This window comes from Thamnophis sirtalis, unplaced genomic scaffold, assembly GCF_051295495.1.
Source record: "Thamnophis sirtalis isolate CommonGarterSnake01/CBP01778 unplaced genomic scaffold, rThaSir2_p1.2 scaffold_5, whole genome shotgun sequence".
NCBI classification, from domain to species: Eukaryota; Metazoa; Chordata; class Lepidosauria; order Squamata; family Natricidae; genus Thamnophis; species Thamnophis sirtalis.
Window position 1 is genome coordinate 94,077,040 of NW_028261385.1, and position 19,022 is coordinate 94,096,061.

The window sequence follows — 19,022 nt, forward strand, 5'->3', positions numbered from 1 at the left end:
AAGGCAAAGTCAATAGGGAAGTCAGGTTCACCGTAACAACCATGTTACTAGCTTAACAGCTGCAGTGATTCGCTTAACTACTGCATAGAGAAAAGTCATAAAATGGGGCAAAACTCATTTAACAATTGTCTTACTTAGTAACAGAAACTTTGGGCTCAACTGCAGTCAAAAGTCAAGGACTACCTGCGCTGGTCAAAAAACACTGCCATTTTCTGTCTCAATTCTTATCACAGCCATACAAATTAGGAACATGGTTCTAGTTTTGCAAATATGCCCAGGCTGTGACCTTGGGAGTAAATTTCACTCAACTCATTACTTTTGAGTGTACAATACATCAGCTTATCCAGTTAGTTACTGAATCATAAAGCCAATTCATTCATGATAGGTGGACTAGGTAATTCAAAGCCTGTTCACTTATTTTTTGTTCTAGCTGTGATTCCCCAAAGATGGTCCTGAAAAATGGGAAGTATTTTCCAAATTCTGCTCTGGCGTGTTCCATTTGCTTAAAAAAAAACAAAAAACCCCCGGATGGGACGCAGCAGAGCAAAGTGGAACGATAAACGTATTTACTGGCTACATTGGACTTCAAAATTGTTGTAGGAGGACATTTTTATTTCTATTGGAAGTTACTGCAAGCGTGAATGTTATTATTCCTCGGCAGAAGGACTTGAAATTGGATGCTCATGCATAGTAGCTGAATCGGAAATAATAAAATTTGACTTTATTGCAATACAGGCAACAGCTTTTCTCTAAAACAGATGCTTGTTTAGCAATGTTAAGACTTTATATTGTCAATTATTGTTGCAATGAGTGGTTGCTGTCGGTTTTTTTTTTTTTAAGGGCATAAAATGGTGTAATCAAATTTGCTAGATTTTGTTCTTTTGCATTCCCTTTGGTCTTTGATTAGTCTCTTAATAGCTTCCCCGCCCCCCTCTGCTTCTTCATCTGTGTATATTTGCCAACTGAAGACAGCCTTTCAGGGATCTAATGAAATGTCCTCTTGCTATTAAGGTGTTTCTCAAAAATCCCCACTGTAGCTATCAGGATTAGAGCAGTGGGTGTGGCTTTGTGGGCATGACAGGGGAAGGACACTGCAAAGTCCCATTCCCTCCCCACCCCACTAACTTGCTTTCCAGCTTCATTCTCCTGTTCAGGGCAACAAAAGAAGATCAGCTGGGAAGCTGGGAGGCAGCAGGGGCGGAGCCAGCCTATTTGCTGGTTCTCCAAACTACTCAAAATTTCTGCTACTGGTTTTCCAGAACCTGTCAGAACTGTCTAAATACCACCTCTGATCAGGAACAACTCCTTAGAACAAGCTTCAAAAGAACCAGCAAGTAGGAGGAGCCTTTGAAACCTACCAACTTCGTGCAAGTGAATTTGTGCTCACCCAACATAACTTCCCTTTCCTTCCTTCCTTCCTGGAAGGGAGAAAATATACAGCAAATAATTCTTGTTGCCTATTTGTAAGAACACACATCTGTTTCTAAAGTTTTTGATATAAATTGTAATAATGTGTGTGCAACTCCTAAGTTTAAATAAAGGCATTTTCTACAATGGAAACCATTTGTGTGCTTCAAAAGTTTGAATTGTGCTGCTTCTTTGGAGAAACTAAAGTCTAAACTACTAGAAAAATGATTAAAATTATGGAGTTGGTAAGAGTGATTAAAGCACCAGGCTAGAAAGTGGGAGACTGAATTCTAGTCTGCCTTAGGCATGAAAGGCAGCTGGGTGACCTTGGGCCAGTCACTTTCTCTCAACCCAACCCACCTCACAGCGTTGTTATTGTGGGGAATATAGGAGGAAGAAGTAATATTAGATATGTTCATCACCTTGAGTTATTTGTAAAAATAATAAAGGAATGATACAAACAAGCAAACAAACTCTAACAAAATCATTGGGAACAAGTAAATAAATACAGGTAGCCCTTGACTTAAGACCACAAAGTCATCATTAAGTGGTACAACTGTTAAGCAGACATCACATGATTTTGACTTGCAACCTTCCTAACCTGCTTCCTCATTGGCTTTGCTTGTTGGACGCCATCTGGGAAGCCCTACAAATGGTAATCACATGACTGTGGGAATGTTGCAACAATCATAAGAACTGGTTTTCAACAGTATCGTAACTTCAAATGGTCACTAAATGAATGATTGTAAGTCGAGGATGACCTGTAGGCAAGCAAGCTTTCATGCATGCCCAGGAGCAAAGAGGAAAAATGATGTTCATCTTTTGAAAGAAGTCAAATAAATAAGCTATTACTGGGTCATGTCACAGCCCCAAATAGTGTGGAAGTTTATGTTCAGTCAGTAGCACCTTATCAAAAAATGCCATGTCCCAAAATACCATCTCCTATGGAATCATGACGTTTATGTAGGTCATTAATTATATGAGAAGTAGCTTACAGGAAAAGCTTAAACAAAGTAACTGTCAGCTGCCATCTTAAACTTGCTTGTGCCTTGCTACCATGCGATGATAGTCTGCCATGAATGCTGGAGAGAGTGTTTGTGAGGGGGGAATGCTTGGGGTGAAATGAAAGCAACTGCTGTACCTCCCTGAGAAGCTGCCTCAAGGTCACCAACTGGGAAAAGAAGGCAGCTGCATACTAACTGACTGTTCTGAAAACATTTTGCATGAACCTGATTGGTCATGGGGCAGTCAGTGATGGGAGGGGGGAGAAGTTGAACTTAGGGATTTTAGCGCAAGATTCTCAGTTCTGGTATGCATTACTTCACTACACTTGACCTAATAAAATTATACCTTTCTCAGAAAATGGAGCCAAGGATTGTTTCTGTTTAGAAGTTTAATGGTGGTAGGTCTGACATTAACTGTAATTCAAGGGCCAGATCAAACATTTACTGGGTAGCAGATAAGAAAAGTATTTGGTTTGCCTTGTCATCACACCTCACGTCATGGAGGACTCAAGCACTCATTTTCCCTTTCTTCCCATTAAGAACAGCCTGAGTCAGAGCATGATATAAGTGCATCACACAATGCATTTCCTGTGCACAGAAGAGGAAAGGATGGAATATTTCCTCCTCTTACCACAATGAGAGCAGAGCTGGCTGTGTAACCATCTGAATTTAATTGCCAGTTCTTTAATAACAGAGATCTTAGCTCCTTATCAAATGCATCTTTTTTTTCAAACTGTGTTCTGTGGAATTTGAATTTTTTATTTGCTGCTTATACCTGCATAGGAATTGTTTCTCTGAATTTAAAAGAAAAACAGTATTAATAAGATTCCAATGGTAAACATGTAGTTACGTTTGCCTTGAATAATGTTGAAATTATTATCTCTCTCTAATTTTTGAAAAATCAGCAACAGCAGGTGAGGGAGAAAAACAGTCCTCATACTTTCAAATAACTATCATTTTATTCTGCTGACCAAGGTGAAACAGTGATACAAGATATTTTTTAAAAAATAAAAATAAAATAAAGGTCTCAGGCATATATTATTTGGTAAACTGCATGAAGCACTGGAAAAAATGTCAGGGCATTTATTGAAAGCCTGCGTGAAAATTTGATTTATTAGAAGGTGCTAGCTAATTACATTATCTGGACTAAAAGAGAAAGCTTTAACCTTTGGTTGAGGATTAGCATTTCCACCGCCCTGAGAATAAGGGTGCCAAAGGATTCAAGAGAGCTAGTTTGTTAGGAAAAGCAAGCTCGTTTACAAGTCAGAAGTAATTCCTTACTACTACTATAACGATGCAACAACTACTTTAAAAATCGCCCCGCAAATCTTTGTAAAGTACACAGAATCCCCATTCTACTAGGCCTGTACAAGGTTAGTTGAAACCCCGCTTAGGTTGGTGTTCTAGTTGAATGACTGAATCAAGCAGCTCGGTACTGGCTTAGGCAGATTGATAACATCCTGTTTAATGAGAAACGGTCTGTAACTTTTTCTATGAGATTCTTGTTTGCTTCCCCACATATCCCTTAACTCTGGCTACATAGGAAATTCCACATTGTATCTTAATTGGATCTGAATGGAAACAGAATGTATGCATTTTAATCCCAATTCTACCTACAAAGTTTCTCTGGCACATATCTGAATTTGTTATTTCTGATTTCCACTGGAATAGAATATATTTCCTCTATTCTGAAACCAAGGAAGGAAACATAACATGGTCCTCAGTTGCTGTGGCCATTTTTCCTCTCCCCAAAACATCTGAGTTTAGAAATCCTGGGAGATTACCTAATACAATACATGTGATTGAGAATAAAAACACCTAAATCTCACAAGGTCTTTTAAAAAAAATAATATTCTTTGCTAAGTTATACAGGCAGTCCTCCATGTACAACAACAATTGAGTCCAAAATTTCTGTTGTTAAGTGAGATATTTGTAAGTAAATTTTACGACCTTTCTTGCCACACTTGTTAAATGTGCAGTTGTTACATTAGTAAGACGGTCGTTAAGTGATTCTGGATTCCTCATTGACTTTGCTTGTCAGAAAGTCACCTGATCCTGGAACACTGCAACTGTCGTAAATATGAGTCAGATGCCAAGCATCTGAATTTTGAGCATGTGACTGGGGATGCCACAACAGTCGTAAATGTGAAAAACAGTTGTAAGTCATGTTTTTCAGGGCCATTATAAGTTTGAACAGTCACTAAATGAATTGTTGTAAGTCGAAGACTACCTGTTAAGATAAAAAAAAACCTAGTACAAACTAATAAAAATATAAGAAAGGAAAAAGCATTCATCTGAAACACTCAAGTGGATTCTGACCAATAGATCACAAATTGAGACCCACTTGTCTAATGCCATTGTAGATTGTAACTAAGCCTAAATGTCCTCTGTATTTTGTGCCACATGCCCCAGAGAATCAGATACAGCAAATTTTCAATTTTGCTGATAAAATCTGAATGCCAGGTACTAATGGATTTCATGTGAAATAACAGATCATGCTTGCTCTTTGGTGAAGCTATCCGAATGATATTTCCTTGAAACAATGGGCATGATTTTGTGCATGCTTCCTGTTTGAATTTTTGATGAAATTATTATTACGAGTGTTACTGTTTGGGAAAAGTTTATAACGAAAGCTTCAAACATTCAGTCAAATATGGCTTGGCTGGCAGCAAAAAAATCCAGTCAAGATATTGACAGAGGTTTTCACAGCTGAGATCTGTCAGGAAAAATTGGGCTAAACCCAGAACACTGCCCAAGACAAAGTTAATATTTGAGTAAAACAAATATTAGACAAAATTGACAAATTAGAACCCAGAGGCTCTTTTAGTCACCCAGCCCATGGACTAGGGGGACATTTTGACAGCAAAAAGATTTCATAGGAAGAGATTTTCGGAGGAGGTAATTTATATTGGGGGGATGAATCTGATGAAGAAATAGATAAAATTAAAAAAAAAACAAAAAACCTCAGAACCCGAGTTAGCTATCTTCAACTTTACTAGTTTGGAAAGAATTGGCAAATAGCTGCAAAAATGCTTTTGTGGATTCAGAGTTGTAGGAACTCTACAACATTTAAGTATTACGGCATCAGATTTTCCTGTGCTATCACAGGTATTGATCAACACTATAATATAAAATAATGTTGGATATTACTTTGTATAAATTTATGTTGGGTATAACTTCGTTAGTTTACTAGTAAGGGAAGCCTGCTTAGTTTCACACCAAGTATAAAAGAACAACTAGATCTGCCAGGATCCTGATATTGTAGTGCTAATATAGCCACACCATGTAAAACACAACTGCTAGTGCTTCCCATCTCAAGACTTACTGTACGTAGTTTAAAATATACTTAATTGATATATTTTTAAATTCTGATGATATTGACTAAATAATTGGCCAAAGCTTAGCACCGTGATGGCGAAACTATGGCACGGATGACAGAGGTGGCACGCAGAGCCCTCTCTGTGGGCATGTGCATCATAGCCAGCTGCTCTTCAGGTTTCCAGCACACACATACACGCCAGCCAGCTGGTCTTTGCTGGCGCGGGAAAATGTCCTGAAAACGCCCCCCAAAATGGCCGAAAAGAAGCCTGAAAACATCCAGAAAAATGGCTAAAAAACAGGCATGTGTGTGCTGGCCAGCTGTTCTTTGGGTTTCCGATGCTCTGGCACATGCACATGCATGCGCGTTCCGATTTGGGCACTCAGTGCCAAAAGGTTTCACCATCACTGGCCTAACACATTTTCTCCTTTTCACTATTGTATTGGTTTTATTCTGGACCTAATTTTAAGATTTTTATGACTTGCTTAACTCCCTAGAGCAGTGATGGCGAACCTATGGCACGCCATTTGTCAGGGCACAGGAGGCGCTGCCCTGTCAGCTGGCCAGCGCATATGTGCGAGCTGGCCAGCTGAGTTCACCCTTTTTTAAAGCCATTTTTAAGGGCTTCCAGGGGGGCAGGGGAGGCTGTTTTCACCCTCTCCAGGCTCCTATAAAAGCATGAAAAAATGGGGGGGTCGCGCCTGTAGTGCGCACATGCACACTGGGGGGGGGGGGGTCATGGATTTCATTATGGGTGCGGCACGCCCGCACACGACCCCCCTTATGGCACGCGAGCCAAAAAAGGTTCGCCATCACTGCCCTAGACCCTTGGGAGTAGAAAATATATGATCGAACGAGCGATAAATATAATTTGTTTATTATAAATATAAATAAATAAAGTTTATTTATGAATAAATAAAACCTCGTTCAGCAACCACACATATCTACTCAAACAATGGCAGAATTTAATTGCATCTCCAAAACAGGAAGGAGGGCCTTAAGAAGAGGATTACAAGAAGCCCTCATGCAGGCAAATAAGCTCCCTTCAGGAGATCAATATAACCTTTGCTACTCTTGCTTCAGGGAGATTAAGAATATTTTTTGGCTAAAACATTCATCGTCCATGAGAGGAGAAAAAAACAACAACCCAGGCCCTGTTTCACACGTTTATTCCTTTGAATCAAAAGTGACTCTTGGCCAATGTTTGGATGAGTCCTGTGATGTTTTCTTGACAATAATTTTGGAAGTGGTTTGCTGTTGCCTTTCTCTGAAGGCTGGGAGTGTATGAAAGTCGCTCAGTAAACATTTTATCTAAAGCAAGACTGGAACTCAATCTCTTTGTTTCTAGTCTTAGGGCCTTTCACCGTTACACCAAATTGACTTTTATTCCAGTCAAACATATATGTAACTTGGGAATTATTTCAGCAACCTTTCCTTTGTAGGAACAGCAGAAATGAAACCAGAGGTGGGCTGCGCTTTCAATCACAAGCGGTTTGCTGGTTGTGAGTGCGCGTGCTATAGCGCTTCACTCACATGTACACCTTTGGGAGTGAAACCGAGCTTCAAAGAAGCAGATAATCAACTCAGGCAGCTCTGGTGAGTAAAGCAGGGGCGGCGCGAAACTCAGCTGAGCAGTGAGGGCAGAGGGAACGAGCCAGAAAGTTAGCTATAAATGGATAGCTTAGCACAAGCGGTCCCAGCCATCGATCAAAGCTAAGGGTTCACCCGAACCTGCGCATTCACGCAGTAGCCCACCACGGAATGAAACCTAGAATGCAACAAGATCTGCATTTCAGAGAGTGTTAGCACAAAACCCACACTGGTTTAATTTGTATTCAATCTTCAAAAGCCTTTTTGAACAGAAATTAAACTTTTAAAAAAAGGGATGATTAAAGTAAATAATTATAATGAAATAGGGGGGGGGGATTTTATAAAATTAGTGTTGGTGGAAGACAAAGGGAATAAACCTACTCAAGAACATAGGTTGTTTTTGAGGATATAAGGGCACAATTGAAATATATTGTATATCTAAGAAATAAAAGGGGGGGGGAGGAAAGGTCTCCAGGGTGTGGGGGGGGGGTAAACTGTAATATGTGTTTTTTCCCTTTTTCTTTTGTCTTTCTGTTTTGTGTTCAGTTGTTTTTGTCTTTTGCCTTTCTTTTTTGTATTCAGTTGTATATGTATTGTTTGCACTATTTGTGTTTTTTTTAAAAAAACAATTTAAAAAAAGGCTTTTTGCAAGCTTGGGAGACCAACAGGATTGGGCTACATGGCCCTGTAACTCCCATAGATCTAAAGCACAACTACAACAGCAACAGTTTCCTCCACTTCAGCTTCAGGACTCCATTACATGGATCTGAACTCTAAAGAAATCCTGTTTTTTGGGGATGCTATCAAAAGGGCATATGTGAAAGTCATTAGTCTGCTCTTCTTCTACATTCAGAGACAATGACTACAGAAGCAGCTCTGGCTTTCCTGCTTCCCCTGTTCAAATTCTTAGAAACAACAGAAGCTTACAAAGAAGTGGCAAGCCACTGTGTAAGTGGCGACGGAAACACAAGAACGGAAAAATATCTGCTCCCGGAGAGATGGCACATGCTACTCATTGCTTCGGTGCCACTACCCCTGCTGAGGAACTCTACTCAGCATGCAATAAGGCAGAATTCCACCCCAACACATGGATATGTGGTTTTGATAGCCAACAGACCATCTCAAAGCATCAAGGCTGATAACTATGGGCAAGGTTCCCAGCCAAGAGGACTCTAAGCAGCTGTCTCTTCAGAGTGTATAAATCTGCAGCCAAGAGAATCAGATATTATTTTGCTTTTTCAGTGGGCTAAATGCTTCCAACACTGCAAAGATGAGGTAAGATCTGATGCCAGGTATAGAAAGACATCCTAGACCTAAGGTGATATATGGAAACAGGATCTGTGAGCATTTTTATGGTAGGCACACATCTACAGAGCTTGTAATGACAGTCTTCATCGTGAATACAAATAAGGAAAGCATTAAGTTGCGGACGGCAGCAAATCAGGACACTCCTTGGTCCATAAGCGAATATAAAAATTGTATTCACATTTCTATATATCACATGAATGAGCAGCCTTTTGAAAGTTGGTAGTCACAATGGACAGGCCATGGCTTTCTTTCATTTCTAGATTTCCAATGAGGGTTTTTGGAAGCTTAACCATTTTATAAAGCCTTAGTAAGGCCACACCGGGAATACTGCATCCACTTTGGGTGACCACATTACAAAAACAATGTTGAGACTTTGGGAAAAGTGCAAAGAAGAGCAACTAAGATGATTAAATATCTGGAGATTAAAACATATGAAGAACGACTGCAGGATTTGGGTTTGGCTAGTCTAGAGAAAAGAAGGACTGGGGAATGGATGGACGGACGGGATAGCAGTATTTCAGTATTTGAGAGTTGCCACAAAGTGGAGCGGATCAACTTATTTTCCAAAGCACCAGAGGTCAGGACAAGACACAATGGATGGAAACTAATCAAGGAGAGAAGTAATCTGGAATTAAGGAGAAACTTCCTAACAGTGAGGACTATTAACCAGAGGAAGAGCTTGCCATTAGAAGTGGTGGGTGCTTCATCACTAGAGGTTTTTAAGAAGAGACTAGACAGCCACTTGCCTGAAATGGTGTAGGGTTTCCTGCTTGAGCAAGGGGTTGGACGAGAAGACCTCCAAAGTCCCTTCCAGTTCTATTCTGATTAAGCTTTCTTAGGGTTTTTAAAAATTATGTTTTCATGTGATTCTGTTTCAGAATGGTTTCCAGCAATGATAGTCAGAGGAGGATCTAGAGCAGGGATGGGGAACTATGGCCCTTTTATGACTTGTGGACTTCAATTCTCAGAATTCCTGAGCCAGCCATGTCATAAAGGGGGGGGGGGCATCATTTCCCATCTCTGATCTAGAGCACTAAAAAAAAAAAGATTAAACCACAAGCTTCTGCCACCCTTCTATTATCTGGATGCTGAATATTGACATGAGATCATGGATGACATGATTCTTGTATTCTCCTCGGCACCATGTTTTCCAGTGAGTAATGAAGGAGCAACACGCAAAGATCTTGGAAGGGTCACTGATAGATTCTTGTAAATTTCTTTACCTCTATGAAGGACAATATGGTCGATCATGTTCCGTTTATATTTGGTGTGGTAGAGACAGAGAGGACAACGGAGATCTTTGGGTCCTTCCTCTGGAACTGCTGAATGCCCAGCTTCCACATGCATAGTAAAAGCAGATCTACAAACACAGAAAGTAGTACACAGGCTCAGATATAAGTGTAGAGAACGTTAACCCTTTGAATATTTTTGTGTGTGACAGAAATTACATATATCGACGTTTACAGGCATGCTATACAAATTTGTCAAGACAATTTTCCGCGACTTAATGAACAGTGGGTTTAATATTCCCAGGAACTGATATAAATAAAAGCTAGGTCTGGCTCACGTTAAATAATGGGTTGTCATTAACCAATAATGGTTTATGACAACCCAGACATTATTTGGTAAACCATGGTTGAAGGCTTACTACAATTAGTTCTTTATTTATTCATCAAACCACAGTGATAACAAACTATAGCTTAGGTGATTCATGAACTCAGCCACATTTTTTACTTAATCTCTTTGCTCTCTCTCTTTTTAAAGGTAGGATTAAATGTTACGTTAACCAATATTAACACAGATTAAACCTAATTAGAATTATATTAATGAATATTGGAGTAGAGATAATCCTGTGATTTACAACCACAATTGAGCCCAAAATTTATGTTGTTAAGTGAGACATTTGTTAAGTGAGTTTTGCCCCATTTTACGACCTTTCTTGCCACAGTTGTTAAGTGAAGCTTTGGTCGCATTGACCGATGATCTCTGGAGAGCCAGAGATGGAGGCCACACGTCCATCCTGGTTCTCCTTGACCTCTCAGCGGCTTTCGATACCATCGACCATGGTATCCTTCTGCGACGACTGCGGGAGGTGGGGGTGGGCGGCACTGTTCTGCAGTGGTTCTCCTCCTACCTCTCGGACAGGTCGCAGTCGGTGTTGGTGGGGGGGCAGAGATCATCCCCGAGGCCCCTAACTTATGGGGTGCCGCAGGGTTCGGTCTTATCCCCCCTACTATTTAACATATACATGAAACCGCTGGGCGAGATCATTCGGAGGCACGGGATAAAATACCATCAATACGCGGACGATACACAGTTGTATCTGTCCGCCCCGTGCCAACTCAATGAAGCGGTGGACGTGATGAACCGGGGTCTTGAGGCTGTTAAAGACTGGATGAGAGCTAACAAACTGGTACTCAACCCGGACAAGACCGAGTGGCTGTTGTGTTTTCCTCCCAACAATTTGGCCGATGTTCCATCACTCAGGCTGGGGGGTCAAAATTTATACCCCTCAGACAGGGTCCGCAACTTGGGAGTCCTCCTGGACCCACAGCTGAGTTTCGACCATCACTTGTCAGCTGTGACCAGGGGGGCATTTGCCCAGGTTCGCCTGGTGCGCCAGTTGCGGCCCTACCTGAACCGGGAGGCCCTCACAACAGTCACTCGAGCCCTTGTGATCTCTAGGCTGGAATACTGCAATGTGCTCTACATGGGGCTGCCCTTGAAGAGCATCCGGCGACTTCAGCTAGTCCAGAATGCAGCCGCGCAAGTGATAGTGGGCGCACCACGGTTCGCCCACATAACACCGATCCTCTGTGAGCTGCGCTGGCTACCTGTTGATCTCCGGGTGCACTTCAAGGTCCTACTTACCATTCATAAAGCGCTCCATGGTAGTGGATCTGGCTATTTGAGAGACCGCCTTCTGCCAATTACCTCCCTCCGTCCCATCAGATCGCATAGAGTAGGCCTCCTCCGAATTCCATCCGTCAGTCAGTGCCGACTGGCGACTACGCTGAGGAGAGCCTTCTCAGTTGCAGCTCCGACGCTATGGAACAATCTCCCCATGGAGATCCGCACCCTCACCACCGTCCAGGCCTTCCGCACAGCCCTCAAGATCTGGCTATCCCGTCAGGCCTGGGGATAAGACTTTACTCTCGCCCCTCCCGAATGTTGAATGAATGTTGTGTTTTACCCCTAATTATTTTTACTCACATTTTCTTTTTGTGTTTTGTCCTGCACTCCCCTCCCCTATTATTGTAAGCCGCCCTGAGTCCCCTCAGGGAAAAAGGCGGCCTATAAATGTTTAATAAAAGAAAAAGAAAAAAGAAAAAAAAGATGAATCACAGCAGTTGATAAATTAGTAACCTGGATGTTAAGTGAATCTGGCTTCTCCATTGACTTTGCTTGTGAGAAGGTCGCAAAAGGCGATCCCCTGACCCTGGGACACTGCAACCGTCATAACTATGAAGCAGTTGGCAAGCATCTGAATTTTGATCACGTGATTATGGGGATGCTGCAAAGGTCATAACTGTGAAAAATGGTCATAGGTCACATTTTTCAGTGCCATTGTAATGTTGAACGGTCACTAAATGAAGTGTTGTAAGTTGAGGACTAGCTATATTCAATAGATCAATGTTATATTGGTGCCAATTTCAAATATTTTAAAACAAAAGTATAGACGACCTGCATGTATCTCAAAGGGAACTGAGTGGGCGTGTACAGTATGACCACAGTTAACCCACAATATCAATCCATCCATATAAATAGAATGGAAAGTCCATATTGTCCTGATTGAGATGTCTGTACATACAGTACCTCACATGGTTGTCAACATGTGTTTATGCACAAAAAATACTGAAAAATTGTTTTCAAAGTAGAGATTACCCAGATTGTACCTGAATTAGGATCTATTCATGCAAAGTAACTGCAGGTTCATATACTTTATATATCATTTCTTCCAAAGGACATATACCTGGAAGAGTGTAACTCCATTTTCACAGTTTTATCCAAAAACTCCAGGAACCATTTGTGAAGTTTCTTTTGAAAAGCATTAAAACCAACTTTAGGGAATTCAAAACTTAAGAGAAGGAAGATTTTGCTGACTGCAGAACCCTACAGAGAGTCAATAAGAATTCGCTATTATATTCCCCTAGGCAGGTTTCTAAATCCTTCTCCCTTCAGGGCAAATGTCAACTTTAACTAAAGAGATAAGGTAAAAAGCGCTGTTGGAAGAGCTGTGTTCGCAAAGTCCCTCCCAGCCTATGCACACATAACTTTACTGAAGCTGCAAATATACAGTGCAGTACAGGCAGTGCCTAGGTCAAGGGTGTCAAACTGGCGGCCCATGGTCTAGATACGTCATGCACAGGCCATGCCCACCCCAGCTCTGCGAAAGGAAAAACATCACGCTACGTCAGGCGACAGCTACGTGACACAGTGAATTTGACACTCATGGCCTAACCTATTTCTACATGACACTGTTCTGACCTAGGCTTTCCAAGATCACGAAACAGACTCCTCGTCCTGATAAAACCTCTTCTATTTAGGTTAAAGGGAATTCCTCTCCAGCAAAGTTCTGGCAAACAGTCTTTCATGTAACTTCACAACTATACACCTTTATCAGGCTTGGAGAATTGCCAGGTCAATATCTTCCAAACGCCAAGCTGTAGCAGCAATTACTTGGCAAGAAGTCAGGAATAGATCTTCACCTTAATGACCTGAACTAATTGACTCCTGCAAACTCCCCTCCCCTTTCGCTCCTCTTTATTCCCTATGGGAGGAGCCATTCACTGTCCACCTGTGCCTTTACTCCCGAATCAACCCTTGTTCCTTAAATGTTCCCTTCTCCTGGCAGCTTTGTGCATGCGCATATCGGGAACAGGCTCCAGTTGTTCTTCTGCCCTACTGATATACGACTCTGAAGGCAGCTGATAACTGTCGGACAGCCCTGGCCCATCTGACACAAAGCACTCATCAGAGCCTTCCGCAGACTCCAGGACTGGCCCATGTTCCTCCCCAAACTCCTCACTGTCTGAGTCTGCCACCAGCACTTCTGGCCACAGGCGGGCCACAACAGACACTTTTGCAATCTTTATGTTGCAGACTATGTTAGAGTGAAGTCCGTAGGAGGACTAGCCTACGCAGCTGTTTGCAAAAGTGTGCATACTTCACACACCAACAGGTTTTCACACTTTTTCTGCCCTATGCATATTTCAGCTGACAAGAAATTACCCATAAGCACATAGCCCTTTGCAGTTTGTGTTGCCCACTGGATTGTATTCCTGGATTATAGAAAGAACCATCCCAAGAACCCTAAATAGAAACCACAGCCATTTAAAGATATTTTGAATGTTTTGTGGGCAAACAGCCCTTATAGGATCAGCCTCCCCAATGACAAAGTGGATTTCAGAAGAAAGTAGCTTATTACTTTTCGCACTTCACTTCAGTGGTGGGATTCAAATTTTTTTACTACCAGTTCTGTAGGCGTGGTGTGGCTTGGTGGGCGTGGCAGGGGAAGGATACTGCAAAATCCCCATTCCCTCCCGATCAGCTGGGTCTCGGAAGGCAGAGAATAGATAGGGGTGGGGCCAGTCAGAAGTGGTATTTACCAGTTCTCCAAACTACTCAAAATTTCTGCTATCGGTTCTCTAGAACTGGTCAGAAACTGCTGAATACCACCTCTGTTTCACTTCACATGGAAAAAAGTGAAATTATAATTCTAAGTAGATGTAGTCTATTGGAGAGGAGGGTTCTGGCAGCCGCTACTGCCGGTTCACTCATGTTCGCGCAGCACACGTGTGCTTGATGCACACTCATGCACAGTACAATAAAAATGCTTCTGCGCATGCGCAGAAGCCAAAAACAAGATGGCAGCACCAATGGCACTGCCAGGAGAACCGGTTCAGGGGCGTGCCAGGCCTGGGTCATTGCCAGTTCCAGCGACCCAGGCCGCCAAACCACTACCAGTTCGGCTGAACCATTAGGAACTCACCACTGGTCTATTGGATTAAGTGTTCAAATTTCTGTAGGTATTTCTAGCAATGTGGATTACGGTTCTCTTACTCGTTTCTATCATCTTATCTCAGACTAAAACAGCAATCCTGTAAATTACTGGTCTAGGAATGAATCCAGCATGATATCCTTCTAAGCTGACATTTATCGGGTTGTACAAGAAAGGAAATATTTTTGTCTACTTTTCCACGACAAGGACTAGAAACATGTTATATCTTAGTACTGCTAATAAACAAGTGGGTGCGTTTGCAGCATTTAGTACAAGAAGAAGCTTCCCCTCCTTTCACTGTGTAAATGGGACATAAATGTCAAGATATGGAGGCTGAAGTCACAATACAGAAATAGAGGGAACGCAGGTCTACTGACACAAGCTGTGTCAGCCACTTCGGGTGGTTCAGACAAGAAGCACCAATGATGAGCACTAACACTAACTTTATTTTAAGATTAGAGTAATATCATTTTTGCAAGACTGAAAATATCTCTCCTCTCTCTCTTACTTTTACTCTCCTGAAAACTAGGGTAGGTCCCTCCTGAGATGCTTTCTCCAGCCTATCTCTTCTTTGGACTCACTTATCAGACTGTTGTCTAGACCAGGGGTCTCCAACCTTAGCAACTTTAAGCCTTATGGACTTCAACTCCCAGAATTCCTCAGCAAAGCTGGCTGAGGAATTCTGGGAGTTAAAGTCCACAAGTCTTAAAGTTGCCAAGGTTGGAGACCTCTGGTCTAGACTGTAGTTCTTCCTCCTGTCTCCCAAGGTCATTCCAACAAACCATGACAAATTGCCAGGATTAAATGCATAGCTGCTGACTTGGCAACCGACCCACCCTTAACTCTCCAGTGTAGCAACTTACTTAAAGCCTGTGTAAAATGAACAGTCTTTGCACTTGAACAACTTCTTCCCTCCATGTTTGTCACGATAATGACGGCGAATGCTCTGTATGTAACCCGAAGTGAATTCACAAAATTCACAGTTAAGGATGGCTTCGGCTTTCTGGTCTCCTCCAGAAAGTGGGACGGGGCTAATGTTGTTATTATTCCTTGCCAAGGCTGCGGACTGATAGTGGTTCAGTTGTTGCTGGACATCAGGAGGCTCTGAATAGGAAGAATCTGCAAGGGAAAGTAAACAACTATTTAACATTAACATCAAAAAGGGGAGAGAACTAACTCTGAAATTTAAATGCAACGCTAGGTCAATGCTGCTCTGCTAAAAAAAAATTAATTGGTTTTAGGAAAGTTGGTTCCTATTGGTTGAATTATTGTTTTAACATAGTTGACAGTCAATATTATGTATTCATTTACTGCTTGGGCAGACCGGGTCCAAAAAGATGTTTAAACATACTTTTAAATGTAAAGTATGGTATGTAACATGTAACTGTAGCACACAGTGAATTTTATCAACTTCAACTCATGAGTGTAGGTGTCCATATTTATCCACATTATAAAAAACACTGTAGCTTATTTTAGCATATTAAAAATGAGTGCTCTTAAAGTGGATCTGGAAGGTACAATTAGGGCAAATCAAACTCAAGTTGAGTTTGACTCATGGTTATGGCATACAGTGTTCTTGGCAGCAGTAAAAAAAACAAAAAGGCTTATCATTGCCTTCTGTTGGGATGTTCTTTCAACTTTCAATCTAGTCTAAAGCCATGGAATTTTCTAAATAGTCCGCATGCTAACCAAGTCCAACCTGGCTTAGCTTCAAAACATAGATATGATCAGCCAAGTGCTGCCACCTACTGAAATACTGAAGGGTATTGCAGCCACATTGTCAACTGGAACTGTTTGATATTGACATTATTTTCTACAAGTTTATTTTTGGATGGAAGTTGCTGGTTTTAGCCCAGAAAATTCTACCAGGCTCAACACAGAACTACAACATATAGAATACTGCCTCATAACTTAATTTTCAGGTGGAAATTAGAATTCTCTCTCTCTTTTACTTTAAAGTAAGTCTAATTGCTACCAAAAGGAAGATCCAAGTACACATAATATTATTTTATTTTATTAAAGTGTGCACATCTACCTTTTCTTTTAGGGATATTGTAGATGGGCTGCAAAAATGAGCATGATCATTGGATAGAAGGAAAGGATTAAGAGTTTTTCTAACAATTTCTGTATCTTTATCACAACTGAATGATCAGATCAATTCTGGCACAAAGATTTATGAGCCCTATCTTTTACAAATAGTCCTTGACTTACAAGCATTCATTTAGTGACCATTAGAAGTTACAGTAGTGGATAAGTGACTTACAACCAGTGCATGTAATAAAGTCATCACAATCACATGATCAAAGTTTGAGCATTTGGCATTTTATTTATAATGGTTGCAGCATCCTGGGATCATGTGATTTCCATTTGAACGTTCCCAGCTAACTTCTGACAAGCGAAGTCAACGGGGGAAGCTGCATTTGCTTAACAACTGCGTAATTCACTTAACAACTGCTGTGATTCATTTAACAACCATGTCAAAAAAAGGTCACAAAATTGTGCAAGGCTTCCTTCACAACTGCCTTGCTTAGCAATGGAAATTCTGGTCTAACTGTGGCTGTAAGTCAAGTATTACCTGTATGAAATAAGCACATATGGAAAATACTGTATGAAGACTGAAAATGAAGGAGCTTGCAACAGGAAAAACATCTGTCTTGTTCCAGATTCAGTATCCCATTAAGAAATGTATTTTTTGCAGATTTTACTCCAACGAGGAAGGAAAAACTGTAATATCAGCAGGCAAGCTTTACTTATACAATTTATGTTATACAGGTTATCTTCAATTTATGACCACAACTGAGTTCCAAATCTATATTGTTAAGTGAGAAATTTGTTAAGTGAATTTTGCCCATTTTACAACTTATCTTGCCACGTTTGTTAAGTGAATCACTGCAGTTGTTAAATTAATAACATGGTTGGTAAGTCAATATGGTTTTCCCTTTGACTTTGCTTGTCAGAAGTCACAAAAGGAGATGACATGACTCCTGGACACTGCAACTGTCATAACTGTGAGTCAGTCAAGCATCTAAATGTAAATCATGTGACCATGAGGATGCTACAATGGTTAACATGTGAAAAATGGCCGTAAGTCATTTTTTTCCAATGATGTTGTAACTTTAAACAGTCACTAAATGAACTGTTGTAAGTCGAGGATTACTTGTATAAGGGAATACAGATATAATTAAAGTGGGAGGCTACAAGTGCTGATAAAACTACTGCAACATTATAATTTCAAAAAGAGAAAGATATTTAGAAACTTTGTATTTCATCCTTTAGAACTATGTCAAAATTAGTCAAATCAATATAACCACGAAAAAGGACTTTTAATTGAAGCAAACAATAGTGGAAAATAAAAGGAGGAAATATAAATTACAATCTGAAGTAATGAAGAGATATGTCTAATTGCTACAGGCTAAGTTTATGATATTTAACCAATTTGTAAAATCACCAAAAGGGGAAAAACCCTCTAAAGTGATTTGCACGACCCTATTAAGGTCACTGATGAATGAAGAGCTTGCTGGTCCCTGCTTCATTCATTCAGGGAGTGGGTAATAAACTATAGATAGATTGTGGCTTCTTTCCTTAGCTTGTCCTGAGAGAAATAACCTAGAATCTGTTTGAACAAACCACATTATTTGCTGGGGGGTGGGGGGGGGACACCTGTTAAGCATAATTATAACACTGTTTAATTCATTAAGGTAAACTTGTGCCAACTGGCTCAATCTAATTCTTGATAAGAAATTTTCTTTGATTAACTACTGTTACAGAACAAAGAACAGAAGAATAAAACAACAAAATGAAGGACAAAAGAAGTAACCATGGTTGAATGGGACCTTTCTCGGCTTCTAGCAATTCAAATATATAGGATTTTAGAGGGATGCCCCATAATGAAGTCTTTCAGTTGTTCTTTAGATAGCTCCCTCTGCTCATAAACAATAGGAATGTCAATTGGAGGTTCAAAACCTCGGGACGCTACTAAGTTGTTTATCTAGAGGTGGGTTGCTCCCGGTTCGGCCTGGATTGGACGAACCGGTAGTAGTGGCGGCGAAAAAATAGAAACCAACCACTGAGTTTAACTCTGCTCAAATAGATCATAACACTAAAATTAATTCTAGAGCACCATAAAACATGCCTTGATATTTGGGACATGAATCCTATTTTGGGGTTTTAGTTTTAGGTCATGCGTCTTAGTGTTTGTAGTAGAAGATATATAAATTAAATGGCATCCATACAAGCAAAACACAGGTCTTTAAGCCGGTTTCTAATTTATTTATTGTGTGAATAAAGGGCAAAGCAAGGTGATCATGTAGAGATTTTAATGGGCCATAAGTTTAAATCACAGTGTAATATATTGCTTTCTTCCCTTGAGTCTAGTTGTCTCATTTAAATTTCT

General features: G+C 40.7%; 1 protein-coding gene across 14 annotated transcripts in view; it reads right to left on the reverse strand.

The window, feature by feature from the left end:
• Positions 1-19,022, reverse strand: part of ZNF462 (zinc finger protein 462) — a 173,165-nt gene that overhangs the window by 17,788 nt on the left and 136,355 nt on the right. For all 14 annotated transcript variants that reach the window (XM_014064322.2, XM_087716208.1, XM_087716206.1 and 11 more), the window contains 2 exons: positions 15,493-15,748; positions 9,852-9,988 (listed from right to left, as the gene is read on the reverse strand). In XM_014064322.2, coding sequence (XP_013919797.2) covers positions 9,852-9,988; positions 15,493-15,748 — 393 coding nt within the window. The remainder of the gene's footprint in view (positions 1-9,851; positions 9,989-15,492; positions 15,749-19,022) is intronic.